This window comes from Apostichopus japonicus, chromosome 19 (genome assembly GCF_037975245.1).
Source record: "Apostichopus japonicus isolate 1M-3 chromosome 19, ASM3797524v1, whole genome shotgun sequence".
NCBI classification, from domain to species: domain Eukaryota; kingdom Metazoa; phylum Echinodermata; class Holothuroidea; order Aspidochirotida; family Stichopodidae; genus Apostichopus; species Apostichopus japonicus.
Genome location: NC_092579.1, coordinates 30,656,191 through 30,672,852, shown reverse-complemented (window position 1 = coordinate 30,672,852; position 16,662 = coordinate 30,656,191). Strand labels below are relative to the sequence as shown.

Sequence of the window (16,662 nt, the reverse complement as noted above, 5' to 3'; positions counted from 1 at the left end):
CCTCTGTGTGAAAATAGTCGGTCAGCACTTATGGTTTAATTCCTAAAAAACAATTTATAACATGTTCATAAAAACATTTTACTTTCTGTCTAACAACTTGCTACATATATAGATATTCTTTCTTTCCGATTTCTATACCTGATTGAAAACATTTCAGACATACTAAGAAATAATGTTCTATGTTGAAAGGAATATCCTGGGGACACTTAATTTTGACTGATAAAAGAGGAAAATTCTCTATAAAGCATCTTGGTGAAATTTGCAAGAAATTCCCACTTGTGCAATATCAAGATATTGATAATTGAAATTGTCAGATTGTACCATACAGGTAAGAATGAAGCACACAGATGTGATGTCATAGATTAACACTGACATTTATTTTGCATTTTATTGATTTGACCTTGGATTGGACAGGAGTCCAACCTCACCTATTGTTCAAACAGGATCTATTCGGCTTCAAGTTCATTTTTAGTACAAAACGTGTCACTTTTAAATTGCTGCTATCTTGAAAACTGTTCGTAGGAATTGGATGCAAACTTCACCAGGATGCTTAGAATATGTGATCCTCTTTTATCAATCAAAATAAACGTCCACATGGACTATCAACAGAGACTTTAATCTCCATAATATCTTACCAATCAAGTATGTACCAAGGGGTGGTTGGAAGCAGTAAATACAATTGATTGGTACTGAATAAGAATACAAAGGTTTGTCACTATTAATAGAACATCTCTACAAATGGTAATGTCTATCTCAGTCACTCAACTTTGTATAAAACTGTTGACTCTAAACTTTCAACACAGTAAACACGATAAAATGAAATGGTAAACAACCCTCTTCAAATGTAACTTGATATCAAATCCTTGAAGTGATATCAACTACTGTACCACTACAACTACCACTACTACTACTTGAAATCAAATCTTTGAAGTGATATAAAATACTATTATTACTACCACTGCACTCAATTATTCAACACACATGAAATGTTTGTCACTTTTTGGTTGCAGTTATTTCAGATTTACTGATTTCAAATTTAGCAACATGACTTATAAATTGAGAGTTTTGACTTTAATAGGACAGGCCAGAGCAAAGTGGTTTTGACTAGGGAAAAGAAGTACATTTCTAAGCATCCTGGTGACAGTTGTATTCAATAAATGTGTATTGTTTTCCAGAAGGTGATGGATGAAACAAACATAAAAACTTAAAAAACATAAAAACATAATAAACATAAAAACATAAAAACATAAAAATGACACTGAAGGTGTAATGTCACAGATGCACACTGACATATACTTGGTTTACATACCACACAATGACACTGAAGGTGTAATGTCACAGATGCACACTGACATATACTTGGTTTACATACCACACAATGACACTCAAGGTGTAATGTCACAGATGCACACTGACATATACTTGGTTTACATACCACACAATGACACTCAAGGTGTAATGTCATAGATGCACACTGACATATACTTGGTTTACATCCCACAATGACACTGAAAGTGTAATGTCACAGATGCACACTGACATATACTTGGTTTACATCCCACAATGACACTGAAGGTGTAATGTCTTAGATGCACACTGACTTATACTTGGTTTACATCACACAATGACACTGAAGGTGTAATGTCATAGATGCACACTGACATATACTTGGTTTACATCCCACAATGACACTGAAAGTGTAATGTCACAGATGCACACTGACATATACTTGGTTTACATCCCACAATGACACTGAAGGTGTCATGTCACAGATGCACACTGACTTATACTTGGTTTACATCACACAATGACACTGAAGGTGTAATGTCTTAGATGCACACTGACATATACTTGGTTTACATACCACACAATGACACTGAAGGTGTAATGTCACAGATGCACACTGACATATACTTGGTTTACATCACACAATGGCACTGAAGGTGTAATGTCTTAGATGTACACTGACATATACTTGGTTTACATCACACAATGGCACTGAAGGTGTAATGTCTTAGATGCACACTGACATATACTTGGTTTACATACCACACAATGACACTGAAGGTGTAATGTCATAGATGCACACTGACATATACTTGGTTTACATCACACAATGGCACTGAAGGTGTAATGTCTTAGATGCACACTGACATATACTTGGTTTACATACCACACAATGACACTGAAGGTGTAATGTCTTAGATGCACACTGACATATACTTGGTTTACATCACACAATGACACTGAAGGTGTAATGTCACAGATGCACACTGACATATACTTGGTTTACATACCACACAATGACACTGAAGGTGTAATGTCTTAGATGCACACTGACATATACTTGGTTTACATCCCACAATGACACTGAAGGTGTAATGTCATAGATGCACACTGACATATACTTGGTTTACATACCACACAATGACACTGAAGGTGTAATGTCATAGATGCACACTGACATACTTGGTTTACATACCACACAATGACACTGAAGGTGTAATGTCATAGATGCACACTGACTTATACTTGGTTTACATCACACAATGACACTGAAGGTGTAATGTCACAGATGCACACTGACATATACTTGGTTTACATCCCACAATGACACTGAAGGTGTAATGTCATAGATGCACACTGACTTATACTTGGTTTACATCACACAATGACACTGAAGGTGTAATGTCATAGATGCACACTGACATATACTTGGTTTACATACCACACAATGACACTGAAGGTGTAATGTCATAGATGCACACTGACTTATACTTGGTTTACATCACACAATGACACTGAAGGTGTAATGTCTTGTAGATGCACACTGACATATACTTGGTTTTCATTTTTCTTTAACATATGATCCCACTGAATTGGGATGCATTAACAACGTATGGATCACAACAGTCATTCGGGTATAAAACGTCACATCCTGTATTTAAAGCAAAGGTGGAAATCTAAGGCCAAAGCAATAAAGTGTAAAATAAATACAACCAAAACTTTTTTTTTTTTGTCCGTGTGCAGCTATGACGTCATACCTGTTTGTTTCAAGTTTACTTAATATGGTAGATACTGTGAAAAAGTCAACTAATAATACCTTAAAAACATTATGTAGGAGTAATGCAGGATGTATGGTAGATGTTATTATGACAATTAGTCAGAATTCAATTTACTCTTCTGGACTATCCCTTTAAGAACAGCACTCAGAGTAGTGTTCAGAGCAGCCCTCACTTATTTCATCAAACCCGTCAAACAAACTCATCCACTTTAGTTAACGTTCATTAGTTAATGAGGAGTCTTACCTCAACAATGTCGCCAATTAAAATTTGTCCATACAATTCTTTACTAGCTTCATATTTCACAATAAGAAAAGCTAACAGCAGATGATCAAACAATAATTGTTAAACGAGAGAAAACGCTTACCTTAGCTTTTAATGCTTCAAGATCTGTTAATGTGCGACTAAGTGCGAAGACCCTAGCACCACATTTGGCAAGAGCAAGGCTGACATCTTGTCCAATACCTGGAGAGTTAGAGCAGAAAACACTAGTCAAGAAGGACTCACAAAATCAGTAAACCTACTTTCATAACGTACGGACACTATTGCAATCTTTTTATTGTCAACAATTTTAACAAAGACAAGACCACCAGGAATTAGTGAAATTATTTAGAGTTATTTGGCTTGTTGGATGTTGTTGACATCAGGCTGCAGAGTAAGTTACCAATAAAACCAGCACAAGTTGAAAAGAAAACAAGAACACATTATATAGAGTATGGAAAATAAATAGTCCTGACATTCTTTACATATCCCTGTGCACAATTGAATCCTAAATCTATGGCAACCTACATATTCTATGTTGTTTTATGTTGAATTGAATACTGATAAGTGAAATCCTTCCCCACCCCCACCCTGGCCATCCCCAACCCTCGTCCCCGGCCACCCCAAGAAAGACATGAAGGTGTGGTATGTTGTTGTAGGCATTCAATAATCAAGGTTTACTGCATTCCTTGCCCAGATAAATAAATGAACCACAGGCAATAGACAAAATGTCTTGCAAGTGTTGGAATAACACTAGGACCTACCAAGGCCTTATGTTAGTGTAGATAGGGCCCAACATAGAAGTATTCAACTTAGACAAGCCTATGTTTTACAGATAATATAGATGATCTTAAAATTAAGGGAAAAAAACATCCTAGAATTGCTTACAATGATAAGAAGAAGATTTAAGTAGTCAGAACATGTTATTATCCATCCAAATGTATCCATCCAGTAGTTGTACTACTAAAGCCATGTGGTCCTTACACAATATCAGTTAGCATGTACAGTATATAGCATGTACAGTATATACCTCCAATGGAAATTTCCAACACCATTAATCTCATGAATATTCAACTGCAGCACTAAACAAAACATGAATATTCTATGACTTAATTAAAATGATTGATGATTATTCATGATCTTGCATAATTATTTTCTTTTTTATGTTTTATTTGTCAGACCATGGAGGTAAATCTGTTTAACCTCCATGGTCAGACACAGATATTAATAAATCTCAAACCATACATACATGCATAATGTTAAATTGTAAGCACAACATTATTGATCAAAGGCAAACTTTTATTGCTTCACGATTAAGTTTCACTAGATCCTAAGTCTGCTTTAGTTACCATATAGTAATATTGTAAAATGTAATTTAAAATGGCTTAAAGGAATTTTTTAGTGAAAAATGGGATCCAGTCCTTTCGATCATATCATTTTTTGTCTGTGTATCGTCCTAAACTTTGCCCTGTGATCAATTTAAGTTTCTGTGTTTGAGTGCTCGAAATGTTGGCCCGTCCTGCCAGAAAAAGAGGCACATTGGTCAGAATTGATCAAATCTCACTCTAAGCCTGGCCTTGATACGCCACACAGGAATGTGTACAGACTTCGCGTACAGCTGAGATTAAAAAAATCACTCAAATAACAAAATTCTGAACAACATATTATGAAGAAAACCAAGTTAGGAAATTCTGCAACGTTTTAACTCTTCAAAAGACTGCTAACTTGCAACTTCACCAAGAAATTTCCATCTAAATTGCTATAAATTGCTATTTTACTTTCAGAAATTTGAAATTTCTTGGCTGCAGTGTAGCTTGCTAATGTAGCGTCACTGCATCCCCTGAAACGAAGTGCCGCTCATTGTCTTCACTGTTCAAAATATGTTAGATTAAGTTGGCGAGAGGTTCAAAATTCACTTCTCCTAAAACATAGGATGAAAAATCCCAGAACTAGGACTGTGGCGATGAAAAATTACAAAAATTTTTTCATATACCCAATAGACTGCCACTAAAAAATTCCTTTAAAACTCCACAGTTAAATAGCTGTTAGAACCTCTTAGCAACTGTGGCTCTTTTTAGTTTATTTTGGTAAAAGAAAATGATCAGGAGGTAAAGTGTCCGTCAAGAACCCTAAAAGATAAAGGAAGTACAGGAACCTCAATTCATATTCATTTTGAATCCACTGAGTTTTTGATAGCATGCAGATTCAGGTAAACCATTCAGCCAGTCATTTAACATGGTCCTTGTGAACATTTAATCTACTTCAAACTTTCTGCAACTCTAGGCAATGACCTCTATTGTCCTACCTAATAATTTATTAAAGCTGTGGAAAATCTTGTAAACCTGAACTAAATAGCTGTGACTTCCTCATAATTTGCAAGTTGTTAAGATTGATTAGTTTTAGCTCCTCCTGATATTATAAAGTAAACATCTTTCAGTGAGTGAATTAGCCTATTAGCACAACTTTGAACCTTTCCCTCAACTTTAGGAAATTAAACATTCCAAGCCTAAAGGATTTGCCAAATGTTCATCACCAGGATGTACTGCTACTGAAGCATGGTGAGTGGAGGGAATGGATGGGGGGGGGGGAGTCATCTCTGACATTCTGAGTTGCTTACCTTCAATGGGAGTATTCTATATGATTTGAATCATTCTACTGCAATTAAAGGACAGATGTTATAACACTTGTTTGTTCAAGTCCCAATATGTATTTGCTGATGAATTTCGTAAAAGGTGACCAGATTTAATTTATAAAGATTAAATAATATTAGATTAGATAACAAGTCTATACTTATGAAAAAGCACATTAAGACATCATTTTTTTTTTGGTGTGGGTCAATTTCACCTGTCTGCTTTATCTTTATTGACCATTGTTAGCTTTGCAGTGCATAAGAAAGCATTAAATACGAGATGACAAGAGACTAGCATTGAAATGTACAATTCACAAGAATTGAAAAGTATACAAACACATTGTTGTCATTCATAAAATTGCATAAAAATGAAACAAGCCCACTCATTTTTTTGCAAAACCACTTTTTAACAAAAAATGGTGCCATATTGGATACAAAAAAAATGCATATAAAATACAACTAGAGCACCACTGTGCACAAGCTCATTTTGTGAAGAAAAAATTCACAGAATACTCTAATAATAAATTCAGATATGATGTTGAACATTTATCAAATTGCAAGTTTAGTGGAAAAGTAAGTTAGATATCCTAAAAAGAAATTAAAAGCTGAAGCAGTGTTTTCTCACAAAGACTCTGAAGAACCCAGATGCCTGTTGACCCAAATTCTTGAACCCCTATATAGACTACTTCTCAAGTAACACTATCACCAGCAATTTTATCACAACCCTTTACAAAACTGCTGGAGAAACATCTTTGGTAGTTTCATACAATTAGCTCTAAATCTATGATCTTTTCTCCACATATTTTGAACACTTCATTTGACCCCATACTAAATGAACAATATGACTCACTTTGAGTCATTTACTATGAACACACCAACTTTACTGATTTGAGCTAACTTTGGCGATTACCATTTACAGTGACCTGCATCTAAGCTAACAAAATATACCCAAATAATCTGTGCTATCTAAAAGCAATGGAGCCTCAAGCCTAATATTCCCACCCCCCCCCCCCTCCCGCCCCATCACACTGAGGAATAACAATATTATTCAGGTTTCTAACATTCAAGTAAAGTAAGTTAGCATGTTGAGGCAGCATCTATGAAAGTGTTGGATACCTGTAAATGTATGTTGTTAATTACCAACTGTATGCACATCTAATCTGCACTGTTATGAAATAGGCTGTTGTTCATCTAGACAGAACTATGACTTAACAAAAGACAAAAGGCTAATGAGTGCAAGAACCATGGAAACAATATTAGACTGTGGTTAAATTACTATTTTAGCCTAAATTGTATAAAGTATTCAATGTTACTGTTGTAACATTTCTTATGTTTACACATTTTATTAATATAATCCATATCATATTTGGCATAATGCAGTATAATAAAACCCACAAGATACTGCATAAGAGTGCCCTGTGAAAAATGACATTTTGATTTTAGAAAATATCTCAATCGAACTTGATCATATTTGGTAGTATGCAGCAAAAGTGAACATTATTCTGTATGATCTGAACAGACTTCAATAATGGGAACAACACAGGCAGGATCGGTGGAGGCAGCAATGGCTCTTCTGTGATGATTGTAATATGATCTGCCTGAGCACCAACTTGGGCATCCAAGACAATTTGGTTGCCTGCAACCAGAAAAGGCTGGATCACTAACACTGCACTGGAAGTCTGCTCTTGCTGTACATGGAGGTTTCATTTGATTCTTCCAATTAGCTTTGGGCCATAGGCTGCAACACTGTTAGATCTTCTGGAAATCCTCATATGGCCAATGCTGTTTTAGATAACTCCATGGAAAATAACCTTATTGTATGACGTTACTTGAAGGTCTGCAAATTGCTGGTGAAAGTAGTTTGAAATACATAACTCTGAACATCATTATCTATACCATAATAGTCAGTTGGATTTCATATCGGTTCAACTTCTGAGGCATCTTCATGCACTTTGCCAATTGAAGGAACCAAATGGGTAACCTGTTACAAGAGACCAGAAGAATGCTGCAAGTTCAGGAGTGCCTTGGTTCATTGAAGCAAGGCACTTTGAGAGTCACTGAACAATCACAAAGTTATTGACAATTTGATGTGGTACCCCTCTTGTTCCATTAAAAAGAGATTTCACTGTTCTGTTATATTCCCTCAAACAAAAAGCAAAATGATGACCATAAAGGACCCCATGACAATACAGTGTCAGGTAATTCTTTTCAAGAGTGCACATTGTATGACATGTGCTCAGTACCATATAGAACTTCCATCTTCTTCACAAACTTGGTCAGGAATGTCCTAACAACTGTAACATCGCTTCGTGTGATTCTTGACTTTATCAAAACCCAAATGCCTTGTACAATGAGCAAAATATATTGCAGGTATGGGAGAGGTAATATACCATTCAAAAGTTGTAGACAATAAAATAGTAACCAACTGCGGAACTCTGATGCCTTCCATTGGGCTTTCTGATCGGGTGTGGGATGGAAGCCTTGTTATCTCTGATTTGGGGATCATGTTTTCCATTCCCTCCTCAATTGCAGTCATCGATCGACAAATGCACCAATTTGCTTGGAGGTACACAGAGTCAAACCAGAGGGAAAACATCTTCTCTGTAACACCTTCAGACACAGAATGCATTTAATCCAGAGGCAAACCACGAACAATGTCACAATGCGGTAGAAGTAGTAATGGAAATCTGGATGTGGCTTTACACCATTGTAATTTTCTCATGTAGCCCTTGCCTGTACTGCATTGTTCGCCAAACCTTCATGTGTGTGACAAGGGTCTGGAGGATCATGCAAGGAATAAACATGTCAGACTCCTTCCTTTCTTGCTTCCTTTCTTGTCTCGTTTCTTGTTCCTGGATGGGTACACCAGCTACTTCCTGGATGGGTACACCAGCTACTTCCTGGATGGGTACACCAGCTACTTCCTGGATGGGTACACCAGCTACTTCCTGGATGGGTACACCAGCTACTTCCTGGATGGGTACACCAGCTACTTCCTGGATGGGTACACCAGCTACTTCCTGGATGGGTACACCAGCTACTTCCTGGATGGGTACACCAGCTACTTCCTGGATGGGTACACCAGCTACTTCCTGGATGGGTACACCAGCTACTTCCTGGATGGGTACACCAGCTACTTCCTGGATGGGTACACCAGCTACTTCCTGGATGGGTACACCAGCTACTTCCTGGATGGGTACACCAGCTACTTCCTGGATGGGTACACCAGCTACAGCCATGATATCCATTGAACTGCACTAATCCCTGGAGTTGGCATCTTGCCACAGAGTCACATACACATGCTATGGCATAAACTTTGCTGCAAATATCCTTTCCTGTCTCATGTTTGGTCCACACGATTCCTTCCTCCGCTAATGTCTCACATTCTGCAACAAAGCTTTTCAAGAAATTTTGCATCTCAGGCTTCCCAGGTCCAAACCAAATACCAGCTATAAGAACATGTTTTTTTCTCTCTTTGAGAGGAATTCATTCGATTGTACACAAAATTGGCCCAAACATAGCATTGCCAAAATCCCATCACAATTAAATGTTAAAGACAAATCATCCACTTCAAATTTATCTCTGGCAAGTGTTTTGTACACAGATCCATCCATGACATCTCCAATTGAATCGTCTTTCGTCCTCCTGTTCATGGGGCTGGAGCTTGGCAGTTATGGATGGTGTCTCCAGTAAGTGTTTTCATTGTGAGGAAAGTGATGTATTCACAAAGAACAATCCATCTTTAATACTCTTTAAACTTTAGTTGTTATTTGGCCACAACATTCACATGATAAATCCTCATTGGTTCCTATGCAAAACAACTTTGACAGTATGCATGATACACTATACCCTCTAATCCAAGATCAAACATGCACTCCTTTCGAAGACGATAACTGCTTGATGGCACTCTTGGTTGGTAAGTGTTCATTAATTGACCTCAGCAAATCTTGTGTGGCAGCTTGTGTCAGGTTATGGCAAATAGCGGTTTCCTTTTTATTTGGTCAAGTTCAAATGTCTGGAGCCAACTCATTTTCTGTGACCATGGGAATAGAGAGTTAAATAAACTTGATCTTTCCATGTTTCATATATGTGATATTTCTGTTAGTGGAGCGAACTTGTGCAGGCTCATGGATTCTTGTGAAAATACAGTTTATCAAAGCATCAATTTAGTTGAAAATAATCGTAAGGTTGCGCTTGTATCTTCAGTAATGATATTAAAACTGTTTATTGCGCTTGTATCTTCAGTAATGATATTAAAACTGTTAATTGGAATCTCAATGAATATAAATAAGATCAAACCATGAACATGACATTTTCGAGAGAAGTAAGAACTTCAAGTGCAAATTGTGTTTTTTCTCTCTCTCTTGAAAGTTATTGTGGAGCCTTTCTTGTAAGGTGCAGGCCTAGGCTAGAATACGCCCATGCCTACCAAAATTGGCATGTGTTCACTCAATTTCTTCATGGTCCCTACTTGACTTTGGTATAATAGCCGTGGTTACGATAACCGTTTACCCTTCGGATTTTCCAAACGGTTTGTGATTTAAAACAACACAGCCCTAATCCAAAACCTATATTACAATGAACCATAGACATACCTCATAATGATCATATTCAACATCTTGATAGTCATTGTCATCAGCTTCCTGATATCAGTCATTGCCGGCTTCTACTGGATGGCTTTCTTGTTCTCCATAGTGAGTGCATACGATGACTGACCTCTTCATGGTCCTAATTCAAAAGTGGAGAGAAATTGTCATTTCCTTACAAAACAGCATACAGTGTTTGATTAACTATAAAATAAAAATAAATTTAATTGCCCTTTTTTTCTTCTTTGTGCTAACTACTATTAGCCAAACCATGTTTCCATATTCCTAACAAAAAAGTACATAGATGGGGTCTTGACTCGTGAGGAACCTACATTTTTGGGGCTTAAAATTTGTTTTTCTGATATTAAAGCCCTTAAACATCACAGACCTCTACTTTATTTTGAAAACTGAGACTCACCAGTACAAAAAGAGGACATATCTTAAAAAATTGAAAGTGGGCCTATGGCAACATGCATTTAGTTGGCACCATGAGGCAAACGCAATGTGCAGTACACAAATATGGTGGCAGTGATGCCATCAATAGCTGCATATGCAAGCATCATGCATATAATATACATAATTAGAATCGACCAGTATTCTGGGTTGATGGTTTGGGAGAGGCACCATCAATTATCATATTCATTTTTTCCCTTTTTACACTTTAAAGATTGGGCTATTATGGGATATGTACATATTCTCTATATTCATATTTATTAATATAACGCTCAAGATGTATGTCAGCACTGTACCCACTTATGCAAGTTTTTTTAGTTGGTTTATTGGACTTGGAAATCTATTCCTAAAACTATTTTATCCATGTTCTGAGATGTTTACTATTAAGACTAGAAATGCTGCAATATCTTCAAAGATTATTTTTTGATATTGAATGTCTATAAAGAGTATTTGGTCAACAAGATGGGAAGAGGGTCAGAAAATGGTAAGTCAAAATGCAAATCTGATGTGGGTAAAAGTCATGCAACTGTGTGTCAAGAGCTTTCAATTTCCAGCTCAAATTTTGACAATGAGGCACATTTCCTTGGAGGGCGTAGAGTGCCTTGCGAAATTTATAGGTGCATTAATTGAACAATTTTTAACGACAATTATCTTTAATCAAAATACTCACCACTGACACCAAAATTTCACTGTTCCATCTGCTTGTTGTTTGTCGTGGTATTCCGATATTTTCATCTTGCAAATACCTTTCAAAAGCAAAAAATATCAGGTTGGCTCTATGCAAATTTCACACCATAGAATTCAGTCAAAATTTTTAAACTGTTTTTATTACCACCCGTTACGAAACGCACCACACTGGAACATTCAGTCATCTGAAGTTGTGTGCTCATGTAGAATGTCTGAGAAAAACTACTGTAACTTGAAAGTATGTAGATATAGCCTGTAATTGTATGAACTACTATTACTTGAAAGTACGTAGATGTAGCCTGTAATTGTACGTACTACAGTAACTTGAAAGTACGTAGATGTAGCCTGTAATTGTACGTACTACTGTAACTTGAAAGTACCTACATGTAGCCTGTAATTTTATGTACTACTGTAACTTGAAAGTACGTACATGTAGCCTGTAATTGTACGTACTACTGTAACTTGAAAGTAAGTACATGTAGCCTGTAATTGTACGTACTACTGTAACTTGAAAGTACCTACATGTAGCCTGTAATTGTACGTACTACTGTAACTTGAGAGTATGTACATGTAGCCTGTAATTTTATGTACTACTGTAACTTGAAAGTACATACATGTAGCCTGTAATTGTACATACTACTGTAACTTGAAAGTACGTACATGTAGCCTGTAATTGTACGTACTACTGTAACTTGAAAGTACCTACATGTAGCCTGTAATTGTACGTACTACTGTAACTTGAAAGTACGTAGATGTAGCCTGTAATTGTACGTACTACTGTAACTTGAAAGTACGTACATGTAGCCTGTAATTGTACGTACTACTGTAACTTGAAAGTACGTACTGTAGATGTAGCCTGCAATTGTACGTACTACTGTTACTTGAAAGTACGTATATGTAGCCTGTAATTGTACGTACTACTGTAACTTGAAAGTACGTACATGTAGCCTGTAATTGTACGTACTACTGTAACTTGAAAGTACATAGATGTAGCCTGTAATTGTACGTACTACTGTAACTTGAAAGTACGTAGATGTAGCCTGTAATTGTACGTACTACTGTAACTTGAGAGTATGTACATGTAGCCTGTAATTGTACGTACTACTGTAACTTGAAAGTACCTACATGTAGCCTGTAATTGTACGTACTACTGTAACTTGAAAGTACGTAGATGTAGCCTGTAATTGTAGTACTATGGTAACTTGAAAGTACCTACATGTAGCCTGTAATTGTACGTACTACTATTAGTTGAAAGTACCTACATGTAGCCTGTAATTGTACGTACTACTGTAACTTGAAAGTACATACATGTACAGTAGCCTGTAATTGTACATACTACTGTTACTTGAGAGTATGTACTTGTAGCCTGTAATTGTACATACTACGGTAACTTGAAAGTACGTACATGTAGCCTGTAATTGTACGTACTACTATAACTTGAAAGTACCTACATGTAGCCTGTAATTGTACGTACTACTATTAGTTGAAAGTACCTACATGTAGCCTGTAATTGTACGTACTACTGTAACTTGAAAGTACGTACATGTACAGTAGCCTGTAATTGTACGTACTACTGTTACTTGAGAGTATGTACTTGTAGCCTGTAATTGTACATACTACGGTAACTTGAAAGTACGTACATGTAGCCTGTAATTGTACGTACTACTGTAACTTGAAAGTACCTACATGTAGCCTGTAATTGTACGTACTACTATTAGTTGAAAGTACCTACATGTAGCCTGTAATTGTACGTACTACTGTAACTTGAAAGTACGTACATGTAGCCTGTAATTGTACGTACTACTATAACTTGAAAGTACGTACATTTAGCCTGTAATTGTAGGTACTACTGTAACTTGAAAGCGGTCTACATGTAGCCTGTAATTGTAGGTACTACTATTACTTGAAAGTACATACATGTAGCCTGTTATTGTACGTACTACTGTAACTTGAAAGTACCTACATGTAGCCTGTAATTGTACGTACTACTGTAACTTGAAAGTACCTACATGTAGCTGGTAATTGTACGTACTACTGTAACTTGAAAGTACCTACATTTAGCCTGTAATTGTACGTACTACTGTAACTTGAAAGTACCTACATTTAGCCTGTAATTGTACGTACTACTGTAACTTGAAAGTACCTACATGTAGCCTGTAATTGTACGTACTACTGTAACTTGAACGTACCTACATTTAGCCTGTAATTGTACGTACTACTGTAACTTGAAAGTACATACATGTAGCGTTATTGTACTGTTATTGTACGTACTACTGTAACTTGAAAGTACCAACATGTAGCCTGTAATTGTACGTACTACTGTATCTTGAAAGTACCTACATGTAGCCTGTAATTGTACGTACTACTGTAACTTGAAAGTACCTACATTTAGCCTGTAATTGTACGTACTACTGTAACTTGAAAGTACCTACATTTAGCCTGTAATTGTACGTACTACTGTAACTTGAAAGTACCTACATGTAGCCTGTAATTGTACGTACTACTGTAACTTGAACGTACCTACATGTAGCCTGTAATTGTAGGTACTACTATTACTTGAAAGTACATACATGTAGCGTTATTGTACTGTTATTGTACGTACTACTGTAACTTGAAAGTACCAACATGTAGCCTGTAATTGTACGTACTACTGTATCTTGAAAGTACGTACATGTAGCCTGTAACTGTACGTACTACTGTAACTTGAAAGTACCAACATGTAGCCTGTAATTGTACGTACTACTGTAACTTGAAAGTACCTACATTTAGCCTGTAATTGTACGTACTACTGTAACTTGAAAGTACCTACATGTAGCCTGTAATTGTACATACTACTATTACTTGAAAGTACGTACATGTAGCCTGTTATTGTACGTACTACTGTAACTTGAAAGTACGTACATGTAGCCTGTAATTGTACGTACTACTGTAACTTTAGTAACTGTAAGAAACTGTACTATGATACACAGTATATAAAACAGAAAAATTAACCAACTTTCACCAAGCCCAAGGCTAGGCCTAGACAGTAATAAGGGTTCATTTCAATAAAGAATTAACTGATATAGCCTATGCCCCAATAGGATTAATTCATGTTGTTATTTGCTAAACATACTGTAATCCTTGACTTTGGTAGGTTGGGCTATGGCCCCCTAGCTGCAATTTCGAAGGCCGGCCTAAACGGTACAGAAGAGGTCAATAATATTTTGTTGAGGCATATTAAAGTTTGAGTGGACCAGCGTAAGGCGACACTGAATATTTGTTAACCACCTTATGCCATTATGGACATATTTTGATGCTTTGCTTTTTTCATAACGTTTTGGGATTAAGTTTAAAGGCTGGCAAAATTCTATGCCGGAACAATAATGTAAGGCCTCGGTGGCCTAACGTGAAGTTATCCTAGCATAGCATATGGACTAGGGTTAGTCCAAAGGTGCTTTACGATAGTTAGGCACAGAAAACATTTAAGAAAAGTCATCCAAGATACAGCCCGGGCATGACTGAAGCTAACGGCGACATACGGCATGGCCAAACCTGCCAAACTGCTCGCCTCTTACTCTTAGCGCCTAAATTTCCTTAATAGATTGGCACAGCTTAGGCTTAGTACCGTTGGTCTAAAGTATAGATTTTATATTACGATATAACAATATGCTAGCCTTCTTAGCTTATACTTACTTACTTTTTATAACAGCCTCCAAAAAACTTTCGGCATTTATGATTTAGTTCTTCTCCAGCCATCCCGCGAATTAGATGATCATCATGTTTATTCAGTTTGGGAAAACATGAAAATACAATATTGACAATGCACATGAGACTTCAGCAAGCATACTTTTCGTAAACGTCAGCGTCGCTGCTTGAGGTGATCCTGTTCCTTAAATTAGATGCATGTACTGCATGTACATTAGCAGATCTGTATCTAACAATTTTACATTTGGGGGGGGGGGGGAAATGTTTTCAAACAATTTATAGTCAAGGATAGTAAAAAATTAATTCCTCTAATACCAGGAACTATATATTAATTTGTAGGAATTAAATGATCATCATGTTTAATCATTTTGGGAACACATGAAAATACAATATTGAACAATGCAAATGAGACTCCAGCAAGAGACTTTCGTTAAAGCATACTTTTCGTAAACGTCAGCGTCGCTGCTTGAGGTGGTCCTGTTCCTTAAATTAGATGCATGTACATTAGCAGATGAGTATCTAACAATTTTACATTGGGGGGGGGGGGGGGAATGTTTTCAAACAATTTATAGTCAAGGAAAGTAGAAAATAAATTCCTTTTACACCGGGAAGTTCGGGAACTATATATATTAATTTGTAGGAATTTAAGTAAACTCATGTTTGCTGATCATTATTAAGTGTGAAAATGAAGCAACAGTTATCAAAACAATTCATTTTATCTTCTTTTGCAGAAAGTGGTTGCATCCAACAATGATACCATGATTACTACTAAATTAGCCAGAGACTATAAACAAGTTTTGATGATTAAATTTGTAGTTCCTTTTTTTTTAAATAATATGAGTTTGAAGAGCTAATATTTACATTTGACTTCAAAGTTCGCATTTTTACCGACACAAATTTGTAAAATTTTGTTTACTTTTAATTGAAATTTTATAATAATCCATACTTATATTACTAAATTGTTCTTATGCATATTCATATCTATGTCACTAGCACTGTGTTGCGTCCCCCAGGGATAGCCTGCTTGGATCCGGTACATGGTACTTATAAACCACGTCTTTATACTTGCAGTCTAACCAATGCTGTTAAGTATTATTTTCATTTGTATGTTCACAATAAGTTAAATTATGGAAAACATGTATGCAGTTATTAGATGGACACTTCCAGAGTTACAAGTATGGGACTTATCACAGAAATTGATGTCAAAAAAGGTAGTTTTGAAGTTGGTGCCAACGCCACCACAGTCTTCGTTCGGGGATTTTTTATCATATGATTCAGTGAATTTTTTAAACTTGCGCCA

At 36.4% G+C, this 16,662-nt stretch overlaps 1 protein-coding gene and 1 long non-coding RNA gene across 2 annotated transcripts in view; both read right to left on the bottom strand.

Annotated features, from left to right (window-relative positions):
* LOC139960712 (L-xylulose reductase-like) overlaps positions 1-16,662 on the bottom strand; it is a 43,150-nt gene that overhangs the window by 24,982 nt on the left and 1,506 nt on the right. The window contains exon 2 of the mRNA XM_071959307.1: positions 3,430-3,527. Coding sequence (XP_071815408.1) covers positions 3,430-3,527 — 98 coding nt within the window. The remainder of the gene's footprint in view (positions 1-3,429; positions 3,528-16,662) is intronic.
* Positions 9,030-12,155, bottom strand: LOC139960713 (uncharacterized). Its single transcript, XR_011790588.1, has 3 exons — positions 11,662-12,155; positions 10,548-10,680; positions 9,030-9,985 (listed from the first exon to the last, which is right to left on the bottom strand). It is a non-coding gene; the product is annotated as an uncharacterized lncRNA (long non-coding RNA).